Below are 20832 nucleotides of genomic sequence, written 5' to 3'. Positions count from 1 at the left end.
CAACTATCAATGAACTGATATAACAAACCTTCCAAGAGACTCACAAATAGCCTTTACGAACACCAAACAACAACTAACGGATTAACACGAGTGCATGGTTGAAAAAGGTTGGATGTTTGAGCAGAAAACATGCCCAATAGCTTGATAATATGGTCTAGAGAAGGGGTCAAAACATGCTACAATAACAAAACAAGCTTTAAGTCCCACTAGGTGAGCTAGCAATATAGATCCTTTTTCGCCAATTTATGCGATCATGGACAATTTCCTTTGACAAATTCAGAGTTATTAAATCCTTACTATTGCATTTCAATTATTTTTGCCTACCTTTACCCCTTTTACAGCCCCTAATAGCAACAAACTCACTTTTCCTCACTAACGCACTACGTGGCCTACGTTGCAAGTGGGGTTGGGACTGCCAGCAGCCAGCTGGTGCATGGGGGCGGGTAACAGTCAACTGGCATAACAGGAGGTTCTTACGTACAATCCAATATATAATACAATAACCTATTCTAAACAAGGAAACAATTTCCTATTGAATAATATCAAATCACCCATAATTACCCACTTTCTTAATTTGTATTTTATTTACAAAGATATTCGGGGTCGACATTTTAACACTCCCTCTCAAGTTGGATCATAAATATTAATCATCTCCAACTTGCTAATAAGATCATCAAAAATTTGTCAACCCAAGCCTTTACTGAGGATATCTGCAGTTTGTTCCTTGGTTGGTACATAAATCATACATATAATTCCTTCTTCAATTTTTTCTTTGATGAAGTGTCTGTCTACCTCCACATGTTTGGTCCTGTCATGTTGGACTGGATTAAGAGAGATGCTAATAGCTGCCTTATTGTCACTGTAGAGTTTGATAGGAAGGTTCACCGGTACCCGTAATTCCTCCAATAGTTTTCGTAACCACAATCCTTCACAAATCACTTGAGCGACTACCCTGAATTCAGCTTCAGCACTACTACGAGCCACCACATTCTATTTTCTGCTTCTCCAAGTCACAAGATTTCCCGAAACGAATGTACAATATCCTATGGTGGACCTTCTATCTTCCACTGATCCTGCCCAATTTGCATCTATAAAGATCTCTACTTCCTTGCTTTCACATTTCTTAAAGAAAGTCCTCTTCCCGAGGATCCCTTGAGATATCTAAGGATCTTGTATACAGCATCGAAGTGAACTTCCATTGGTGAATGCATGTGTTGACTAACTACACTAACTGCAAATGCAATATCTGGTCTAGCATGTGATAGGTAGATCAGTTTGCCAACCAATCTCTGATACCTCTCCTTTTCTACTGGTTTTCCACAATCTTCAACCCTCTTTACTATTTCTATCAGGTTTCGCTGGGTTTGCACCCTAGCATGCCAGTTTCAACTAGGAGGTCAATAACATACTTTCGCTGAGAAACACTAATCCCCTTTTTTGTTCTTTCCACTTCCATGCCCAAAAAATACCGCATCTGTCCCAAGTCTTTAACTTCAAATTCAGTAGCCAGAACCTTCTTCAATCTTTCCATTTCTACAGTATCATCACCAGTAAGGATTATATCATCAACATACACTATTAGAATTGTTTTCTTACCTCCTTCAGACTGTTGGAAGAACAGTGTATGGTTTGATTGCCCTTGTCGATACCCTTGATTTTTTAGTACCTTTGCGAATCTGTCGAACCACGCTCTCGGAGATTGTTTGAGGCCATATAACGATTTCTTTAGTTTACACACTCTGTTTTCTTCACCTGTTCTACTGAATCCTGGTGGTATAGTCATGTAAACTGCCTCTTCTAATTCTCCATTTAAGAAAGCATTTGTAATATCAAGTTGTTGTAGTGGTCAATCTAAATTGGCTGCCAGGGACAAGAGAACCTGAACTGTATTTAAGTTTGCCACTGGTGCAAATGTCTCAGTATAGTCAATGCCGTAGATTTGTGTAAAGCCTTTTGCAACAAGTCTAGCTTTATATCTTTCAACTGTTCCATCAGATTTACATTTCACTGTGAAAACCCATTTACGACCTACTGGCTTCTTCCCTTTCGGTAGATCTGTCAACTTCCAAGTTCCAATTTTTTCTAGGGCTCGCATTTCTTCCAAGACTGCCTCTCTCCATTCTGGTATTTCTAGAGCTTCCTGAATGTTTTTTGGTACTTTCATCCTGTCAAGACAAGAGACAAACACACAATATCCTGTAGACAAGCTTTTATAAGACATGTATTTCGACCAAGGATATTGAGTACATGACCTGGTTTGTTTTCTGATTACAATAGGTAGATTGGTATCACCAGGTGCAGAATTATCAGAGAAAGACCCAATTACCAGATCAGGATAAGTCAAGGGCTCATGATTATTCAGAGCCATCACCGGTTCCAACACTCTTGGTGCTTCGGGTATGACATTCTCCCTCTCCTTTGTTTTCGGCTTTCTTGAGTAAATCAGTATATCTACGTTGTTTTGTTCTCCTACATCTCCCCCCGAGGCTAGGTGTTCAGTTGTCTTTGGCAAGTCGGGAAGTAATGTAATGGAAGACTCAATAGATGGGTCAGGGAATGAAGTAACTAGAGTAACCACAGATTCAATAGTAAAAGGATCAAAGAACCGATCTTCACTCCTCCATTTCTCCCCCTGAAGAGAGGGCTTTGAGAAATAAGGAGTGCTTTCGAAAAAGGTGACATCAAGACTAATGAACAGTCGTTTGGAGACCGGATCATAGCATTTGTAGCCTTTTTGGGTGGGTGCATAACCAATGAAGACACATTTAATAGCACGAGGATCCAATTTATCGCGATGGTGTGCATGGACATGAACAAAAACAGTACAGCCAAAAATTTTCAGTGGGAGATTGGAAGGGAGGCGAGAGGTAGGAAAGTGTTCCTGAAATTTCTGAAGAGGAGTGACAAATGAGAGTGCTCGACTTGGCATTCGATTAATGAGATGTGTGGCTGTTAAGATAGCATCGCCACAAAAATAATGTTTCATGTGGGTAGTAAACATTAAAGCCCGGGCTACTTCAAGTATATGTCTATTTTTCCATTCAGCAACCCCATTTTGTTGACGGGTATCCACACAAGAACTTTGATGAACAATCCCATGATCTTGAAGAAAAGTTCCCAGGATGGTATTGAAATATTCTGTACCATTATCAGTACGTAGAATCTAAATATGAGTCTGGAACTGTGTATGAATCATGGTATGAAAATTGATAAAAATGGAGCGGACTTCAGTTTTGTCTTTCAGTAAGTAGACCCAACAAAGACTAGTATGGTCATCAATAAAGGTCACAAACCATTTTGTATTGGTGCGATTTAGGGAACGTGAGGGACCCTATACATCACTGTGAAACATAGCAAATGGGCAAGATGGTTTGTATATGGATGATGGAAATGAAGTACGACGATGTTTAGCAAGCTCACACACTTCACATTGAAACTCAGAAGCCATTTTATTTGAACAACAAGAAGGAAACAAACGTTTTAAATATTGAAAGTTGGGATGACCCATCCGTGAATGCCAGAACAAAAGTTGACTATTTCTAGAAGTAGATGCAGAATCACAAATTGCAGCATTATATAGTTCACTCAAACTTGCCTCCTCAAAGTAGTAGAGTCCCTCATACGCTTTAGCAGTGCCGATCGTCTTCCCCGATGATAGGTCCTGAAAAACACAATGGGAGGAAACAAATTTAGCGGAACAATTTGAGTCTTTTGTTAACTGACTGATAGATAACAGATTGCACGATAACTTGGGGACATGTAAGACTGATTGTAAAGTTAAGGAATCAGAAATGCGAATACTTCCTTTTCCAGCAACTGGTGAGAGAGATCCATCTGCAATTTTTACCTTCAAATTCCCAGCATATGGGGAGTAGGATGAAAAATATTGATATGACCCAGTCATATGATCAGATGCACCCGAATCAATGATCCAAGGGCATTTGTAACAAGATGTGGTTTTTAAAGTTGACTGATGATTACCTTGATGAGCCAGAGAACCAGGAAACCAGAGGAAGACTGACCCGATGTTTGCATTGATGAAAACATCTTATATAACTGATCCAACTGTTCAGGACTGAAGACACTGCCGGACGGGGTATCATTGTTCTCTCCTTGGGATCTTTCAGTGGATCCGCCAGTGCTGGCCTGGTACCCACGATTTTTGTGGTATTGTCTCGATTTCCAGTCTGCCGATTTTCCATGAATCTCCCAACAAGTATTTTTTGAATGACCTTTTTTTCGACAATGTTCACATCATATTTTTCCTCTTGTGGTCGTTGACTAGGTCCTCCTGGGCCTTTTAATGTAAGAGTTAAGGCATTCGGCCCAGCGTGTAGCCCATCTAATTTTTGGGCGGATCCTTGTACAGTCGAGTCTAGCCCAACGGATTCATTTTGGGGCCGCAACATCACCCGTCTCCTGTTCTCCTCCCTCCGGACCTCTGCGAAGACTTCTCAGGTTGAAGGGAGAGATCGCCGGCCGGCCAAGGATCCGTCCCCTCACGTCGTCGAGCTCTTGATTCAGGTCGGCAAGAAACTCGAAGACCCACTCGTTTTCGAGCCTCCTGCGGTATCCCGTGCTATCGCCGGAGCACTCCCACTCTTCGTTGATGCTCAGATCGAGGTAAAGCCAGAGATGACTCATCTCCATGAAATACTCGGTAACCCCTCTCTCGCCTTGCCTCATCTGCCACAATCGGGTCTTGATGTCGAAGATTTGGGAGTAACTTTCGCCATCGGAGTACGTCTCTCGTACGGCTTCCCAGACCACCTTCGCCGTCGGCAAAAAAAAAAAAAAAATTTTCCGATTGATGGTTGCATCGAATTGACAAGCCAAGCCGTGACCATGGAATTTTCGGACCTCCATCTTTGCAAGGCTACAGCGTCGGAAGGATCTGGTTTCCTTCGCTCGCCGGTAAGGTAACCAAGCTTTCCTTTTCCCTCAATCACCAGTTTCATGGACTGAGCCCATTCACGGAAATTTTTTCTGTTTAGCTTTTCCAATGAGAGTGGAAAGACTGTGTTATCATTCGTACTGCCACCGGACGTGACCTCTGAATCGCCGGTGATATTTGCAGAGGAGGTAGAGTCTCTGCGGTCAGCCATTGTTTAGCTGGGTTTAAGAAACCCTAGCTCTGATACCATGAAAGAAGAAATGATTGGAAACAAATATTTCTTCTATATTTTTGTTCTTACGTACAAACCAATATATAATACAATTACCTATTCTAAACAAGGAAACAATTTCCTATTGAATAATATCAAATCCCCTATAATTACCCACTTTCCTAATTTGTATTTTATTTACAAAGATATTCGGGATTGACATTTTAACACCATTAACAATCCTTTATTTATTTTCCTAGATTTCTAACCCATACTTTGCGTAGGGATGCATAGAATTAGTCTATGGGACTTTAATTTTTATGATTGGGTATATATTTTTTTCTAAATCCACATAAATCCAAATTTAAACCTCAAGCCCACGAGTTGAAATATTACATTATATAAATTTTGGTGAAAATTGGTAAACACTTTGTCCTCTTTGTGATTATTTTGAAATCTAGAAATAAAAAATAAAATATTATTTTGCATATTTAAACAAACTCTTTATTTTTTTACATTTTTAATACAAATCTTGAAAATTTTAAAAATATATTAAATTTTATATAATTCTTTGGAAAACTAAAAATTGAAAAACGGAAAAATATTTTCCACAACTAAGTGGGCCCTATATGTTTTTCTCTTTTCTTAAGCAAGTATTCATTATAACAATATCATATGACATGGCAAAATCAAAAATCATACTATCAAACTCATTTAATCTCCACACCCAAGGCCTCCATGTATCCTCTCATACCCTTTACTGTCCTTTCCTATGTGGCCATTCAAATTAGCTCTTATAAATGTTCTTTCAAGCTCTTAGTTTTTATTAAGCCTGACTAGGAAGCATATGCACTAATGACATTTACTAACTCTTGGTCTATAGTTATGTTGATTTTGATGATCATATCCCAGATTCTTTAACATCAACCACATCATCTTTAAGGTCCTTGTCCACAATGATTCCCACCCCATTTTTATGTTTTTTCTTTTCCAGTGTACCAAAGTTTAAAACCTGATTTTCCGATTTCTCTAGCTGTCTCCCCTACCCACTTAGTCTCTTGGAGGCACATTACACTAATTTTTCTTCTTATCATTGTATCAACTAACTTCAATGTTTTTTTTCTCATAACTGTCCATATGTTCCAAGATGCAAACATTCCCTAGTTTCCTGTACTAATTTCATAATCGTCCCCCATCTAGAAAAACTCATCCTAGCCCAACCTTGTCTAATTTTTTTTCTCTACACTTGGGTGTTATAAGTGCAACACATCACTTGAAGGGGGCGGCCTAGTGAACATGGCGGCCCAAATGAACATTTGGTAAGGATTCACACCACAAGGATCTAACAAGTTTTTACATTGGCTATCAGCTACCAAACACAACCCTGCTCCACTATTCGGGCTTAGGACTGGCTGTGAGTTTGGGAAATGCCACATAAGCAGAGTATAATCATCTAACAAGTGACAAAGCACAACAAATAAATAATACATTAGCCATGGGTTTGCACTTAGGATAACCCACTTACCCCTTTTTAATTGGAATCAAACCCAAAATAGTTCCAAAAAAACTTAAATAAAAAAGAAGCCAACACTAGAGCTTGCTGAGATGGATTGATTATTGGTTCTCTAGAGATAACATACTTAAATTTCTACTTACCCCATGTTCCAGACATTCAAAACTGAAGTAGTCCATAACAATTAAGGAAATCGCCAAACCAAACTGCCATTCAATCACTCTAACCTGAATTAACATATTAATGGCATTCCAAAGCATCTTCTTAATCATATAATTTATCAAACAGCTATCCCAATTAAGCACACTATCCATTTCAAATCATCAAAGAAGCACCAAAATAAATCACCATGCATGCTGTTATCCATTTAGCAATTAAAACTAAAACCCAACACCCAAGTCATATACCACCACATGAATTAAAAAAGCTCTAAATCCTTACAGAAGGTACACTTTATATTTTTCAGAGAATCATTCCAACAAGGAATCCTTAAGTCTTCTAAATGTCTTCACACTATCCCCTCAACGGTGAGTGGCTCAGTATGAATCAAACACGCAACCTAGGCACCTACTTACAGATGTAAGGCTCAAAATTCAAGCTTTTGCCCTTGTGCACAAGCTAATGAGCCAAAAGTCCAGCTATATCCCATGTTCGCACAGGAAATGACAGAAATTGATGGTAAAAGGAGAAGTGCATGCAGCACTTCATAAAGCAGCATACACTCACCAAGAGCAGTAGTTGCACTTCCACATCACAAGTGTGCAACAATCCCAGGCTATACATTTGTCAGTCAACCCAAAATTAAGGAAACTTTTGATAAAATAAAGCATTAAGTTCAGAATGTTGAATCCAATTATGAATCTATGAATCAAAATTAGAAACATAGGTGGACTGTATAGGTCATCTGGTAAAGATTTGAATGTGTATGCTTTTCACCATCTAATCCCTCGAACATTTTGATGAGAACTTAAAATATATATAAATAAGAAAAAAAATATCAAAAAAACGCATTTCATATTACAGAAAATTTGGAAAAAAAGAAAATCTAAACCACACAAAAAAGAGAAGTGTCTCACAAATTATAGAAAGAAATCTTAACAGAGAAATCGAAATTGAAGAAAAAGAACTAGAACTTGTTCACAAATAACTATGGAGAAAACCAAAAAATGTAAACTGTTCATAAATTGTTCAACAATACAAACATGTAAAATTAACTAGAAAAACAAAATAAAATCACAAAGGATAAATTGCCAGAAAATTGCAAATCAGAGAAAAAAATTACAAAATAAAAACTACGTAGATAAGATGGCATCCATGCCTCCCACTCCCTCTCTTTAATCACCTACTAAAAAAAAAACTATCCAAATCTAGCTTGCGGTGAGTGAAAACCCCAACCCCAATCTGGTGAACCTAGTCATCTCCATGGGAGATGAGGATCATATCACATAGCATGAAGAGATGAGAGACATACGGCTGCATCTAAATGCATGCACCTGGCAACATTTGTTTCTCACCATCTCTACCAGATCATTTTCTCATCTATTACTTTCGGAAGGTAGCTATGGAAGATACAAGGGGACAGGGAGGGTGGGAGGGGGGGAGAGAGAGATAGAGAGAGAAATGACATGGCAGAGAGGAAGAAGGAAATAAGGCTGTGAATGATTCATAAAGATACTATTGCTGACCAACTAAGAGCCATTACGAGGTTATTCAGTGAAATTCCCAAACAGCATCCAGTTCATCTAATTCTGATACAATAAGCTACCGACATATTAAGAAGTTATTCAGTGCAAACAAACAGCCCCTAAGAGATTTTTTAAAGAGGAAACTGTTCTGCCCATTTAATTTTATTTTCAGTCCCAAATTACCATTTATGATTAAACCAATTTCAGAAGGATTTTTTATAGTTTTAAGTTTCTAAAAATGGTCGCACTGTAGTAATCCTAGAATGGGCATGGGTTCAAAATTAGAGGCCCAAAATGAAATGGGCCAAAAAGCAAGAGGGATTTTTGCAATGACTTCCTGAATTTCAATAAGACAGCAAAATTGAAACCAGATAAATCACATACACAGTTTTCATTTTAGTTCTAATAAACAAACCTCTTAAAACATCCCATCATGAACAACACTTTCCAAATGCAGCTGAACAGATACAGGATGCATCGAAAATTTTAAGTCCATGAGAATCCATGGCGAGATTAAGAAAAAATTTGTTACCTGATTCATGTCAATTGTCTGAAGTGCATTTCCACGAGTGAATACAATTGCATGGTTCTGATTTTCAGGTTTTCCTTCACCTAGTTTTGGATCCCCAGGCAATTTTATGGAGTAGATTTCCTGCAGAAGAGAACAAATATAGCAGTGTTATACTACACTATCAGCAGTGTGAGAGATTTGGTAGCCAGTTGGAATATGGAGATTGTCTGACGATATCTACTGAAGGGACAAACTACAGAGCATAGAAGAAGAAAATATCTTTAAAAAACAATTTTGAAATACATTTCCCTGACCTTAACTCATAAAATATGTGCACTTTAGCAATATTGATCAGAATATAAAGCTCAGAGGAGAGAGCAGAAATTCAATTCTCACTAACATAGTGAAAAGGAGAATGAGCAACAGCGGAATTCCAAATGCCCTATGTTGACTATACTTTCAAAGAACCAATTGGGGAAAAACTATTTCAAATTCCTCAAACAAAAACGGCCTACAAAACATAAAGCTCAGAGGAAAATCTGTCTTGTAAACCACAAGCAACTGAGTGGAAGAAATGTAATCAAATAAAACACATCCACAATTTAGCCATTTATGAAGCAACAAAAGGATGACCATATTCTTCTCAATGCTAGCACTGTTAACTGCCTAATTTCAATAAATAAACAACTTAATCTACTTATTAACAACAGTTTTTGCAAAGAAACAGTGTCAAACACATTAATTATCACTAGTAATCTTCCAATCAATGAATCTTCACCATGCTCATAGAAACAAAAGCAGAGTAGCTGACAGCTTAGCTAATTATTGCAAATCTAAAATTTTCAACTTAAAATTGCTTGTATTTCATAGGATGACATAGACACACTGTAAATCCCCTATTTCATACCAATATAACCAATTTTTTAAAAAAGAAAAACAGAAGAAAACCAATCAGCCTCGTTCATAGCCACCGGTTTGTGTCTTAATAAATTTGATCATCCACAATCACAAAACCATGCAGATTCACCATTTTGACTTAATGAATTCTTCAAACACTGATTAGCAAGTTAATAAGAACTGTATCAATTTCACATTCCACACTAGCTCGGCTTGGTAAGGGCTTGTTGGGTCATTCATTTGCATAATAAATAGGCTTGAGCAAGCATAATAAAGATTGGTCTAAGCTCGGCTCAAGCTCGATCTTGGTTAAAAATTTAATAAAGAAGCTTGAGTAAGGCAAAGCTTCGCTCGGCTCGGCACGTTTGCAGCCCTACTTTTACTTAACTAAAACAAAAAATATATAAATACATACATACATACATACATACATACATACATATATATATTATCTGTCACTGGTAGAAGAGTCACTCTTAGATATTAAAAATAAGCTGAGGAGCAGCTTTTAAAGTACATATTCCAGAGGCAGAAAGTTCGGTTCAAATGGGCAGAGGGGTTTGTGAAAGAAGAAAAGATTCGGAAAAAATATTTCTTTCATAATTTTGTTCTTACGTACAATCCAATATATAATACAATAACCTATTCTAAACAAGGAAACAATTTTCTATTGAATAATATCAAATCCCCCATAATTACCCACTTTCCTAATTAGTATTTTATTTACAAAGATATTCTGGGTTGACATTTTAACACTCCCCCTCAAGTTGGATCATAAATATTAATCATCTCCAACTTGCTAATAAGATCATCAAAACTCTGTCGTCCCAAGCCTTTAGTGAGGATATCTACAGTTTCTTCCTTGGTTGGTACATAAGTCATACATATAATTCCTTCTTCAATTTTTTCTTTGATGAAGTGTCCATCTACCTCCGCATGTTTAGCCCTATCATGTTGGACTGGATTAAGAGAGATGCTAATAGCTGCCTTATTGTCACTATAGAGTTTGATAGGAAGGTTCACCGGTACCCGTAATTCCTCCAATAGTTTTTGTAACCACAATCCTTCACAAATCCCTTGAGCGACTGCCCTGAATTCAGCTTCAGCACTACTATGAGCCACCACATTCTGTTTTTTGCTTCTCCAAGTCACGATATTTCCCCAGACGAATCTACAATATCCTGTGGTGGACCTTCTATCTTCCACTGAACCTGCCCAATCTGCATCTGTAAAGATCTCTATTTCCTTGCTTTCACATTTCTTAAAGAAGAGCCCTCTTCCTGGGGATCCCATGAGATATCTAAGGATCTTGTATACGGCATCGAAGTGAACTTCCTTTGGTGAATGCATGTGTTGACTTACTACACGAACTACAAATGCAATATCTGGTCTAGTATGTGATAGGTAGATCAGTTTGCCAACCAATCTCTGATACCTCTCCTTTTCTACTGGTTTTCCACAATCTTCAACCCTCTTTACTGTTTCTATCGGGGTTTCGCTGGGTTTGCACCCTAGCATGCCAGTTTCAACTAGGAGGTCAGTAACATACTTTTACTGAGAAACACTAATCCCCTTTTTTGTTCTTGCCACTTCCATGCCCAAGAAATACTGCATCTGTCCCAGAACCTTCTTCAATCTTTCCATTTCTACAATATCATCACCAGTAAAGATTATATAATCAACATACACTATTAGAATTTTTTTCTTACCTCCTTCAGACTGTTGGAAGAATAGTGTATGGTCTGATTGCCCTTGTCGATACCCTTGATTCTTTAGTACCTTTGCGAAGCTGTCGAACCATGCTCTCGGAGATTGTTTGAGGCCATATAACGATTTCTTTAGTTTACACACTCTGTTTTCTTCACCTGTTCTACTGAATCTTGGTGGTATAGTCATATAAACTTCCTCTTCTAATTCTCCACTTAAGAAAGCATTTTTAATATCAAGTTGTTGTAGTGGCCAATCTAAATTGGCTGCCAGGCACAAGAGAACCCGAACTGTATTTAAGTTTGCCACTAGTGCAAATGTCTCAATATAGTCAATATCGTAGGTCTATGTAAAGCCTTTTGCAACAAGTCTGGCTTTATATCTTTCAATTGTTCCATCAGATTTACATTTCACTGTGAAAACCCATTTACCACCTACTGGCTTCTTCCCTTTCGGTAGATCTGTCAACTTCCCAGTTCCATTTTTTTCTAGGGCTCGCATTTTTTCCAAGACTGCCTCTCTCCATTCTGGTATTTCTAAAGCTTCCCGAATGTTTTTTGGTACTTTCATCCTGTCCAGATTAGAGACAAATGCACGATATCCTGTAGACAAGCTTTTATAAGACATGTATTTAGACCAAGGATATTGAGTACATGACCTGATTTGTTTTCTGATTGCAATAGCTAGATTGATATCATCAGGTGCAGAATTATCAGAGGAAGACTCAATTACCAGATCATGATTATTTGGAGCCATCACCGGGTCCAACGCTCTTGGTGCCTCAGGTATGAGATTCTCCCTCTCCTTTGTTTTCGGCTTTCTTGAGTAAACCAGTATGTCTGCGTTGTTTTGTTCTCCTACATCACCCCCTGAGGGTAAGTGTTCAGTTGTGTTAGGCAAATCGGGAAGTATTGTAATGGAAGACTCAATAGACTCAATAGATGGGTCAAGGAATGAAGTAATTGGAGTAACCGCAGATTCAATAGTAAAAGGATCAAAGAACCGATCTTCACTCCACCATTTCTCGCCCTAAAGAGAGGGCTTTAAGAAATAAGGAGTGGTTTCAAAAAAAGTGACATCAAGACTAACGAACAGTCGTTTTGAGACCGGGTCATAGCATTTGTAGCCTTTTTGGGTAGGTGAATAACCAATGAAAACGCATTTAATAGCACGAGGATCCAATTTATCGCGATGGTGTGCATACACATGAACAAAAGCAGTACAGCCAAAAATTTTCAGTGGGAGACTGGAAGGGAGTCGAGAGGTAGGAAAGTGTTCCTCAAATTTCTGAAGAGGAGTGACAAATGAGAGTGCTCCACTTGGCATTCGATTAATGAGATGTGTGGCTGTTAAGATGGCATCACCCCAAAAATAATGTTTCATGTGGGTAGTAAACATTAAAGCCCGGGCTAGTTCAAGTATATGTCCATTTTTTCGTTCAGCAACCCCATTTTGTTGAGGGGTATCCACACAACAACTTTGATGAACAATCCCATGATCTTGAAGATAAGTTCCCAGGATGGTATTGAAATATTCCGTACCATTATCAGTACGTAGGATCTGAATATGTGTCTGGAACTGTGTATGAATCATGGTATGAAAATTGATTAAAATGGAGCGGACTTCAGTTATGTCTTTCAGTAAGTAGACCCAACAAAGACGAGTATGGTCATCGATAAAGCTCACAAACCATTTTTTATTGGTGCGATTTATGGAACGTGAGGGACCCCATACATCACTGTGAAACATAGCAAATGGGCGAGATGGTTTGTATATGGATGATGGAAAAGAAGTATGACGATGGTTAGCAAGCTCACACACTTCACATTGAAACACAAAAGCCATTTTATTTGAACAAAGAGAAGGAAACAAACGTTTTAAATATTGAAAATTGGGATAATCCATCCATGAATCCCATAACAAAAGTTCACTATTTTTAGAAGTAGATGCATAATCACAAATTGCAGTATTACATAGTTCGCTCAAACTTACCTCCTCAAAGTAGTAGAGTCCCTCATACGCTTTAGCAGTGCCGATCGTCTTCCCCGATGATAGGTCCTGAAAAACACAATGGGAGGAAACAAATTTAGCGGAACAATTCGAGTCTTTTGTTAACTGACTGATAGATAACAGATTGCACGATAACTTGGGGACATGTAAGACTGATTGTAAAGTTAAGGAATCAGATATGCGAATACTTCCTTTTCTAGCAACTGGTGAGAGAGATCCATCTGCAATTTTTTACCTTCAAATTCCCGGCATATGGGGAGTAGGATGAAAAATATTGATACAACCCAATCATATGATCGGATGCACCCGAATCAATTATCCAAGGGCATTTGTAACAAGATGTGGTTTTTAAAGCTAACAGATGATTACCTCGATGAGCCAGAGAACCAGAGGAGGACTGACCCGATGTTTGCATTGATGAAAACATCTTATATAATGGATCCAACTGTTCAGGACTGATGACACTGCCAGATGGGGTATCATTATTCTCTCCTTGTGATCTTTCAATTGATCCGCCAGTGTTGGTCTAGTACCCATTATTTTTGTGGCATTGTCTCGGTTTGCAGTCTACCGGTTTTCCATGAATCTCCCAGTAGGTATTTTTTGAATGACCTGTTTTTCGACAATGTTCACACCATATTTTTCCTCTTTGTGGTCGTTGATTAGGTCCTCCTGGGCCTTTTAATGCAAGAGCTAAGGCATCCGGCCTAGCGTGCAGCCCATCTAATTTTTGGGCGGATCCAATTACAGTCGGGTCCAGCCCAGCGGATTCATTTTGGGGCCACAACATTACCCGTTCTCCTCCCTCCTGACCTCTGCGAATACTTCTTGGGTTGAAGGGAGAGGTCGCCGGCCAAGGATCTGTCCCCTTACATCGTCAAGCTCTCGATTCAGGCCGGCAAGAAACTCGAAGACCCTCTCGTTTTCGAGCCTCCTTCAGTATTGCGTGCTATCGTCGGAGCACTCCCACTCTTCGTCGATGCTCAGATCGAGCTCCTGCCAGAGATGACTCATCTCCATGAAATACTCGATAACCACTCTCTCGCCTTGCCTCATCTGCCACAATCGGGTCTTGATGTCGAAGATTTGAGAGTAACTTTCGCCATCGGAGTATGTCTCACGTACGGCTTCCCAGACCTCCTTCACCGTCGGCAAAAACAAATAAATTTTTCCGATTGATGGTAGCATTGAATTGACGAGCCAAGCCGTGACCATGGAATTTTCGGACCTCCATCTTTGCAAGGCTACAGCGTCGGAAGGATCTGGTTTCCTTCGCTCACCGGTAAGGTAACCAAGCTTTCCTTTTCCCTCAATCACCAGTTTCATGGACTGAGCCCATTCACGGAAATTTTTTCCATTTAGTGTTTCCAATGAGAGTGGAAAGACTGTGTTATCATTCGTACTCCCACCGGACGTAACCTCTGAATCGCCGGTGATGTTTGTAGAGGAGGTAGAGTCTCTGCTGTCAGCCATTGTTTAGCTGGGTTTAAGAAACCCTAGCTCTAATACCATGAAAGAAGAAAAGATTGGGAAAAAATATTTCTTTCATAATTTTGTTCTTACGTACAATCCAATATATAATACAATAACCTATTCTAAACAAGGAATTAATTTCCTATTGAATAATATCAAATCCCCCATAATTGCCCACTTTCCTAATTTGTATTTTATTTACAAAGATATTCTGGGTTGACATTTTAACAGTTTCTTTTAGCAAGAAATTTATTGATAGGTTGCAAATGTTAAGAAAAGGAAGAGTGATTGAAGAGTTGGAAACAACTGATGGAGAGTCTATTATATACCACGATGCGAATGTGGAGGAGATTATGGCTAGGATATTAGAAACCGATAATTGGATAAAATTCTACATAGTCCTATGATCTGTTCAATTAGTGTCCTGTTAGGTGAATAAGGTGTCGTGGCAAGAGGGTGAAAGGCCTTTTAAAAATGATGAGATTTGGGAAGGTGGTTCTTGGGTTTGGGAGAGAGAAAAAGCTCAAGGACACAACAGTTTTAATATGGCTCTATCAAGGAGTGTTGCAATGCAAAAATGATTGGTTTTGAAGTTTTCCAGATCTTTTTTTCTTTTTTCAGACATGAATTCTATTTTTATCACCCTAGTTCCTAAAGGGGTTCATTCAATCACATTGAAGATTTGAGGCTAATTTGCTAGAACATCAGCATATATATGATTGTGGCTAAAGTACTTGCTGATTGGTTGAGATTTTGCGTGAACATGGTCTTAAATTTCAACAAAATTATCAAAATTTCCTTCGAAATTTCCGGTTTCCATCACCCTCGAAATCGAAATGGCATTCAATTTCGGTCTTGTATAATATCCATCGAAATTTCAATGAATCATCCAAAAATTTATCGAAATCTCAGAATTTTAGCGAAACTTGTCAAAATTTGAGCTAAGCAATGAAATTTCCCCGAAATGCAAATGAGAGATTTAGGAGTTAAGTGAAATTTCTCTCTTAATTTATTTTATTTATTTTTATCGAAACAAAATATTATTACAAGTGCTTTTGAAATTTATGAAAAAGTAAATTTACAACAACATTTTATTTAACTATTCATGTCTAAATTATCATTATTTGTATAATAAATAATACTTAAATGGTTTATGAATTTCATTTGTATTAACTGATCAGTAAATATGTTTAATGGACATATTATCTTACAAATATGTTTGATGCACATATTATATTACAACTTCTCCGCCCCATACACAACATAGATGTATTTACTTGTAATATATTAGTCCTAAAACTTAAATTATATCTATTAATCATTTCCGAAGCTTTATAAAATAATTCCATGCTTACTACTTATTTCCATTATTTTTTCGCATCGAAATCAAAATTTCTATCAAAATTTCCGTACTTTTGGAGCTTCGAAATTTGAGTCGAAATCGAAATTTAAGACCTTGTGCGCGACAATTTTTCCAATACTAAATTAATTGCTTGGAACCACTTATGAAGTACTATTCTGAAAAAGTACTGAGCTAAATAAGTGCTGAATTTGAAAGAGTACCAAAAATCATAACTACTGTTTGGTTGTATCTAAAATAAGTGTTGATTATAAATGTTAATAAAATAATTAGTGCTAGGATACCTACTTTTATTTTATGTTCTATATGAATATTATTATTGCATAAATAATATTATTACAGATTCTTAGCATAATGCATGTATATAATAAATAATAAATAATGTATAATTTTTAATTTCTGTAAGTGATAATCATATTAATTAAATTTAAATTTTTAATTAGTATTTCTAATATACAAATCTTAATTCATGTTAATGGTAATCTTATTAATTAAATTCAGTGTTTTAAAAGGCTCAATTGAGGCTAGCCCCAAGGCAAGGCGTGCCTAAAACACCGTGAGGCTCAATCTAAAACACCAAATTCCAAAAGAGCTAACGCATTACATGCTGCGGCTTACGCATTTCTATAAAAGGCATGTCTTTTGCGCCTTTTTAATTAAGGCTTACACATTTTGGGTGTGTGATTCTCAAGTTGGAATTGTAAAAAATTTTAACTACATGTCATTATAAAAGGAATGTCATAATATGAGTTGGTTTCTAAAACTCTTTGAACCTCAACCTTTCCAAAATAACTGAGAGTTGTATCTTAGATCATGAAAATAGTTTGAACTTTGTTATAATATAGCTATTTTTGTTATGATTTATGTCATGTATTCAAGTTAGCAATTTTTAAATGGCCAACAAGTAGTTTGCGAAGTATATATAATTTTTATTTTTTTTTACATTAGATTTATGATTTTCTTAATTTTTCCTTACAAGAATAGAGTAAGGGGCTTCCGAAAAAGGAGGCACCCACAAAAAAAATCGCAAAATTTTCAAGTCCATAACCAACTACCAATATGAAGCCAGCGTCGGTTTTTGGCAGTATGAGTTGGGACCACCACCCCCCAACTCATACGGTAGTTTCTAGGTTCGACTTTTAGCTTTCCACCTTTCCTTCTACCAATCACATCTGTCTTGTCTATTCTCGATGGTATTTTTAAAATATATATAATTTATTTAGAAAACTTTTTCTTAAAAACAAATTCCCAAAAGGCTTACGCCAGAATGCCTTAGGCTTATGCCTCGCCTCTTATGGGTTAAAATGCTTTGCCTTGTGCCTTTGCCTTTTAAAACATTGATTAAATTAATACTTTTAATTAATATTTTTCTAATTAATATAATTCATCAGTTCTATTTTCTGATTAACAATAATGTATTATCATTATTCATTAGTTTTAGATTTATAATATTATTAGTTCTATATATTTTTTAATAATTAAAAATCCATGCCTGGAAAAAGCTGGGGCATTCTCGGATGTCCTTCCATGGTAAGTCCCTTCCCCCTTCAGCAAATCTGAAAACCAAAGAGAACCCCTCTTCCCTTCCCCTCCCCTCCCCTACAAAAAAATAAAATCTCCAATACAAAAATCAAAAGAAACCCCCTCCCTCTCCCCTCTCTGCAAATGAAACCCTTTCCCAAACAAAGAAAAAGAAACTTAAACTTTCGTCTATGGCCGGCCAACTAGTAACAACCCTTGAAATCAGACCTCGTAGAGAATCATTTGAATGTATTTTAGGGTCCAAGCCACGTGGCAGAGCTTCCAGTGTAGTGATGGCAGAAGCAGCATTACTGTACAGAGACAGCAAGAGAGGGAAAGTGACAAGAGCGATCAAGAGAGGCAGGAAGAAAGAAGAGAGTAAATTACCATCGTGCCCATAAATTAATGTAATTTACAGCCATGCCACTGCCATCTACAGTACCCACTTGTAAGTGGCCAAAAAGAACCTGAGAAAGCTTCCCCAAATTCACTTTAAAACAAATTAAAAAAGTGATTGTATAGTACCACTTTTGCAATAAGTGCTTACTGCAATGCAAACCAAACATCACTATTTTATCCCAGAGCTTATTTTAAGTGATAAGAACTATAGGCACTTTTTTTTTAAAGTGCTCCCAAATGGGGGCTAAGTGCCATTGTCGGTGGCAGGCAGCTTCTCGAGGCTATTATGGCTAATGACACTGTTGACGATGCTAATAGGTGAAAAATGAAAGGGCTGGTCTTTCAATTCAAATATGAGAAAGCTTATGATCAGTATCATTGGAGTTTATTCAAGGAGGGTGGGGAGTAGGGATTTTAGTGCAGGAGTAGGACTAGACATTGTTTGTCTTACGCTGCCTTCTCAGTTATTGTTAGTGGGAAATTCAGCCTAACGTTCCAGGGAGTGTGTGTTCTGCATTGGCGGCAATTTTGTAAGTAAAGGCATATTTTTCATTGCATAGCAGTGGCCATCAAAAGCTTCAAAGAATCAAAACTGCGACCCTAGAAATCAATATGTGTGACTGAACAAACATAGGAATCGCATTCAAACATGGATTCCATCCTGCCTTGAATCTTTTCCTGCCACACCTCTTTAACTGCTTTACCTTCATTCCTCAAACCAAATGTGGTGCAAGTTCCTTCGAAAGATAAAGCTTTATTTGGTTCGGGTCCCTAATAGAATTAACACCAACAACTTGCTGCCAAGTAAAAGCCCATATAAGGGTGTGTGTTTTATGTGCTAGGGTAGCAATAAGAGTACTTAACCTTCTTCTGTTGTCCTATGATTTGAGGCATTTGGAACAAACTATGGGCTTATTTTGGTGAAAAGCTGAGTACGCTCAAACTCTTCCAGGTCTTTGTGTTGACCCCTTTTAGAGGCTTTAGCGGGCTATTCATGTGACAATGCTAGCAGACTACGGATTTGTGTATCATTTGAGTACAGTTTGCGACATTTAATTAGAGTGCCTAAACAATTAATCTGGGATAGGATTGAGTCTTTGGACTTCTTCAGCTGATTGCTTTAGAGGAATTGACATTTTTGGGATTCCAGAGGGACCACATGGTGCTGTTGGCTTGATTGTCAGATGGCGATGTTAGAAAGGAATGATCATATTTGTAAAGCAATCATTTTTATGGACAACTTGCTTCCCGGATTTTTTTCTGTTTCCTATATTTTCCTATTCCTTTAAAATCTTCTTTTGTCTTCTCCTTGATGTTATCAAGTGTTCCTCTCAGCAATTCTCTTCTCTTAATAAATTTCTTTTTTCTAAAAAAAAAAAGTGTAAAAAACCTCAACAAACAAATAAGGAAGTTTACACACGTTCTTCTCACTTTCAAACAAATCATCAAAACCCACCATAATGCACCATGAGAGAGAGCACAAAGCACATTTTTCTCCAACAGTAAATTTGAAGAATTCAAAATGTCAAATTTCAACAGAAATTTCAATAAAGATGATGAGATTCATCATAATTATAAAATAAGCAAAAAAGGAAATCAAAAGTGAATAAATATTGACAGCTCAAGAAACATGACAAGCTTATGATGAAACTATCTGACTTAATCCACACTCATCACTTTCAGATTGTATATTTTTGCACAGAATTCACAACTGCAGCAATAAACGAGGAGTACACCTCCATTAACAACCACAAGAAGTAAAATACGCCAACATTTCTCAAATAGATTAAGAGCGTTACCCCAGAAATTATAGCATGAGTTTGTTAAAAGACAACAGGAACTGATTTTCAAACTACTAAAACCAAATCCGCTCACCTTCAGAGATAAGAATATGAAATGGAGAAAAATGAAAAGCAACAATAGCAGATGATTTTGGTGCCTCAACTTAGTCTTGTTCATGATCTTAAATTCCCATGATGATTTCTCCTTTCTTTTTTTTTCTTTTTTCTATTGAACTAAAGATTATTACAAGGATGTGAGCTATAGTTTTCTGCCTTTGGAAAGTATATTAGAAACTTGTTAGATTACCATTTTACTTAAAAGCTTAAGCCGTTAGGTTGTGGACCAACAATATATATAACACTCCCCCACACATCGAAAGATAAACACACATGATACATAACATACATTACACAGACTGCAATATTTTTTTTTTCTAAACACAACATAATAAACTTAGATATGCAACATTTTATTTGACCTCTTAGATATGCAACATTTTATTTGACCTCTTATGCATAAATTATCTGCATTTGCATAATGAATAAAGATTAATAAATTTATGAATTTCATTTTTATTAATTGAATATTACCTATCCTTGATGTATTTATTTTATAATATTTTAGTTCAATAAAAGAATACCATGCTTTAGTACTAATTTCCATGGTTATTAAAATCACAATCTGGATCGTATGATCGTACAATTCTATGATCCAGATTGACCCAAACGATCCGAGTCGCAACAAAAATCAGAATCAAGTAGAATCGTAAAAGAATCGGTAAAATCGTAGAATCGTAAGTCAAATTGTACAGATCCTACTCTGTTACCTGGATTGGGATTTTTTTTCCTTTTTGGGCTTCAATAATGTGG

General features: G+C 37.2%; 1 protein-coding gene across 7 annotated transcripts in view; it reads right to left on the bottom strand.

Annotated features, from left to right (window-relative positions):
* LOC131148002 (callose synthase 9) overlaps positions 1–20832 on the bottom strand; it is a 194605-nt gene that overhangs the window by 57287 nt on the left and 116486 nt on the right. For 5 of the 7 annotated variants that reach the window (XM_058097727.1, XM_058097729.1, XM_058097730.1 and 2 more), the window contains 2 exons: positions 13411–13476; positions 8836–8955 (listed from right to left, as the gene is read on the bottom strand). In XM_058097727.1, the coding sequence (XP_057953710.1) occupies positions 8836–8955; positions 13411–13476 (186 nt within the window). The remainder of the gene's footprint in view (positions 1–8835; positions 8956–13410; positions 13477–20832) is intronic. The other 2 variants (XM_058097733.1, XM_058097732.1) reach the window with 1 other exon arrangement.

Source organism: Malania oleifera, chromosome 2 (genome assembly GCF_029873635.1).
Source record: "Malania oleifera isolate guangnan ecotype guangnan chromosome 2, ASM2987363v1, whole genome shotgun sequence".
NCBI classification, from domain to species: Eukaryota; Viridiplantae; Streptophyta; class Magnoliopsida; order Santalales; family Ximeniaceae; genus Malania; species Malania oleifera.
This window is presented reverse-complemented; position numbering and strand designations above follow the sequence as displayed.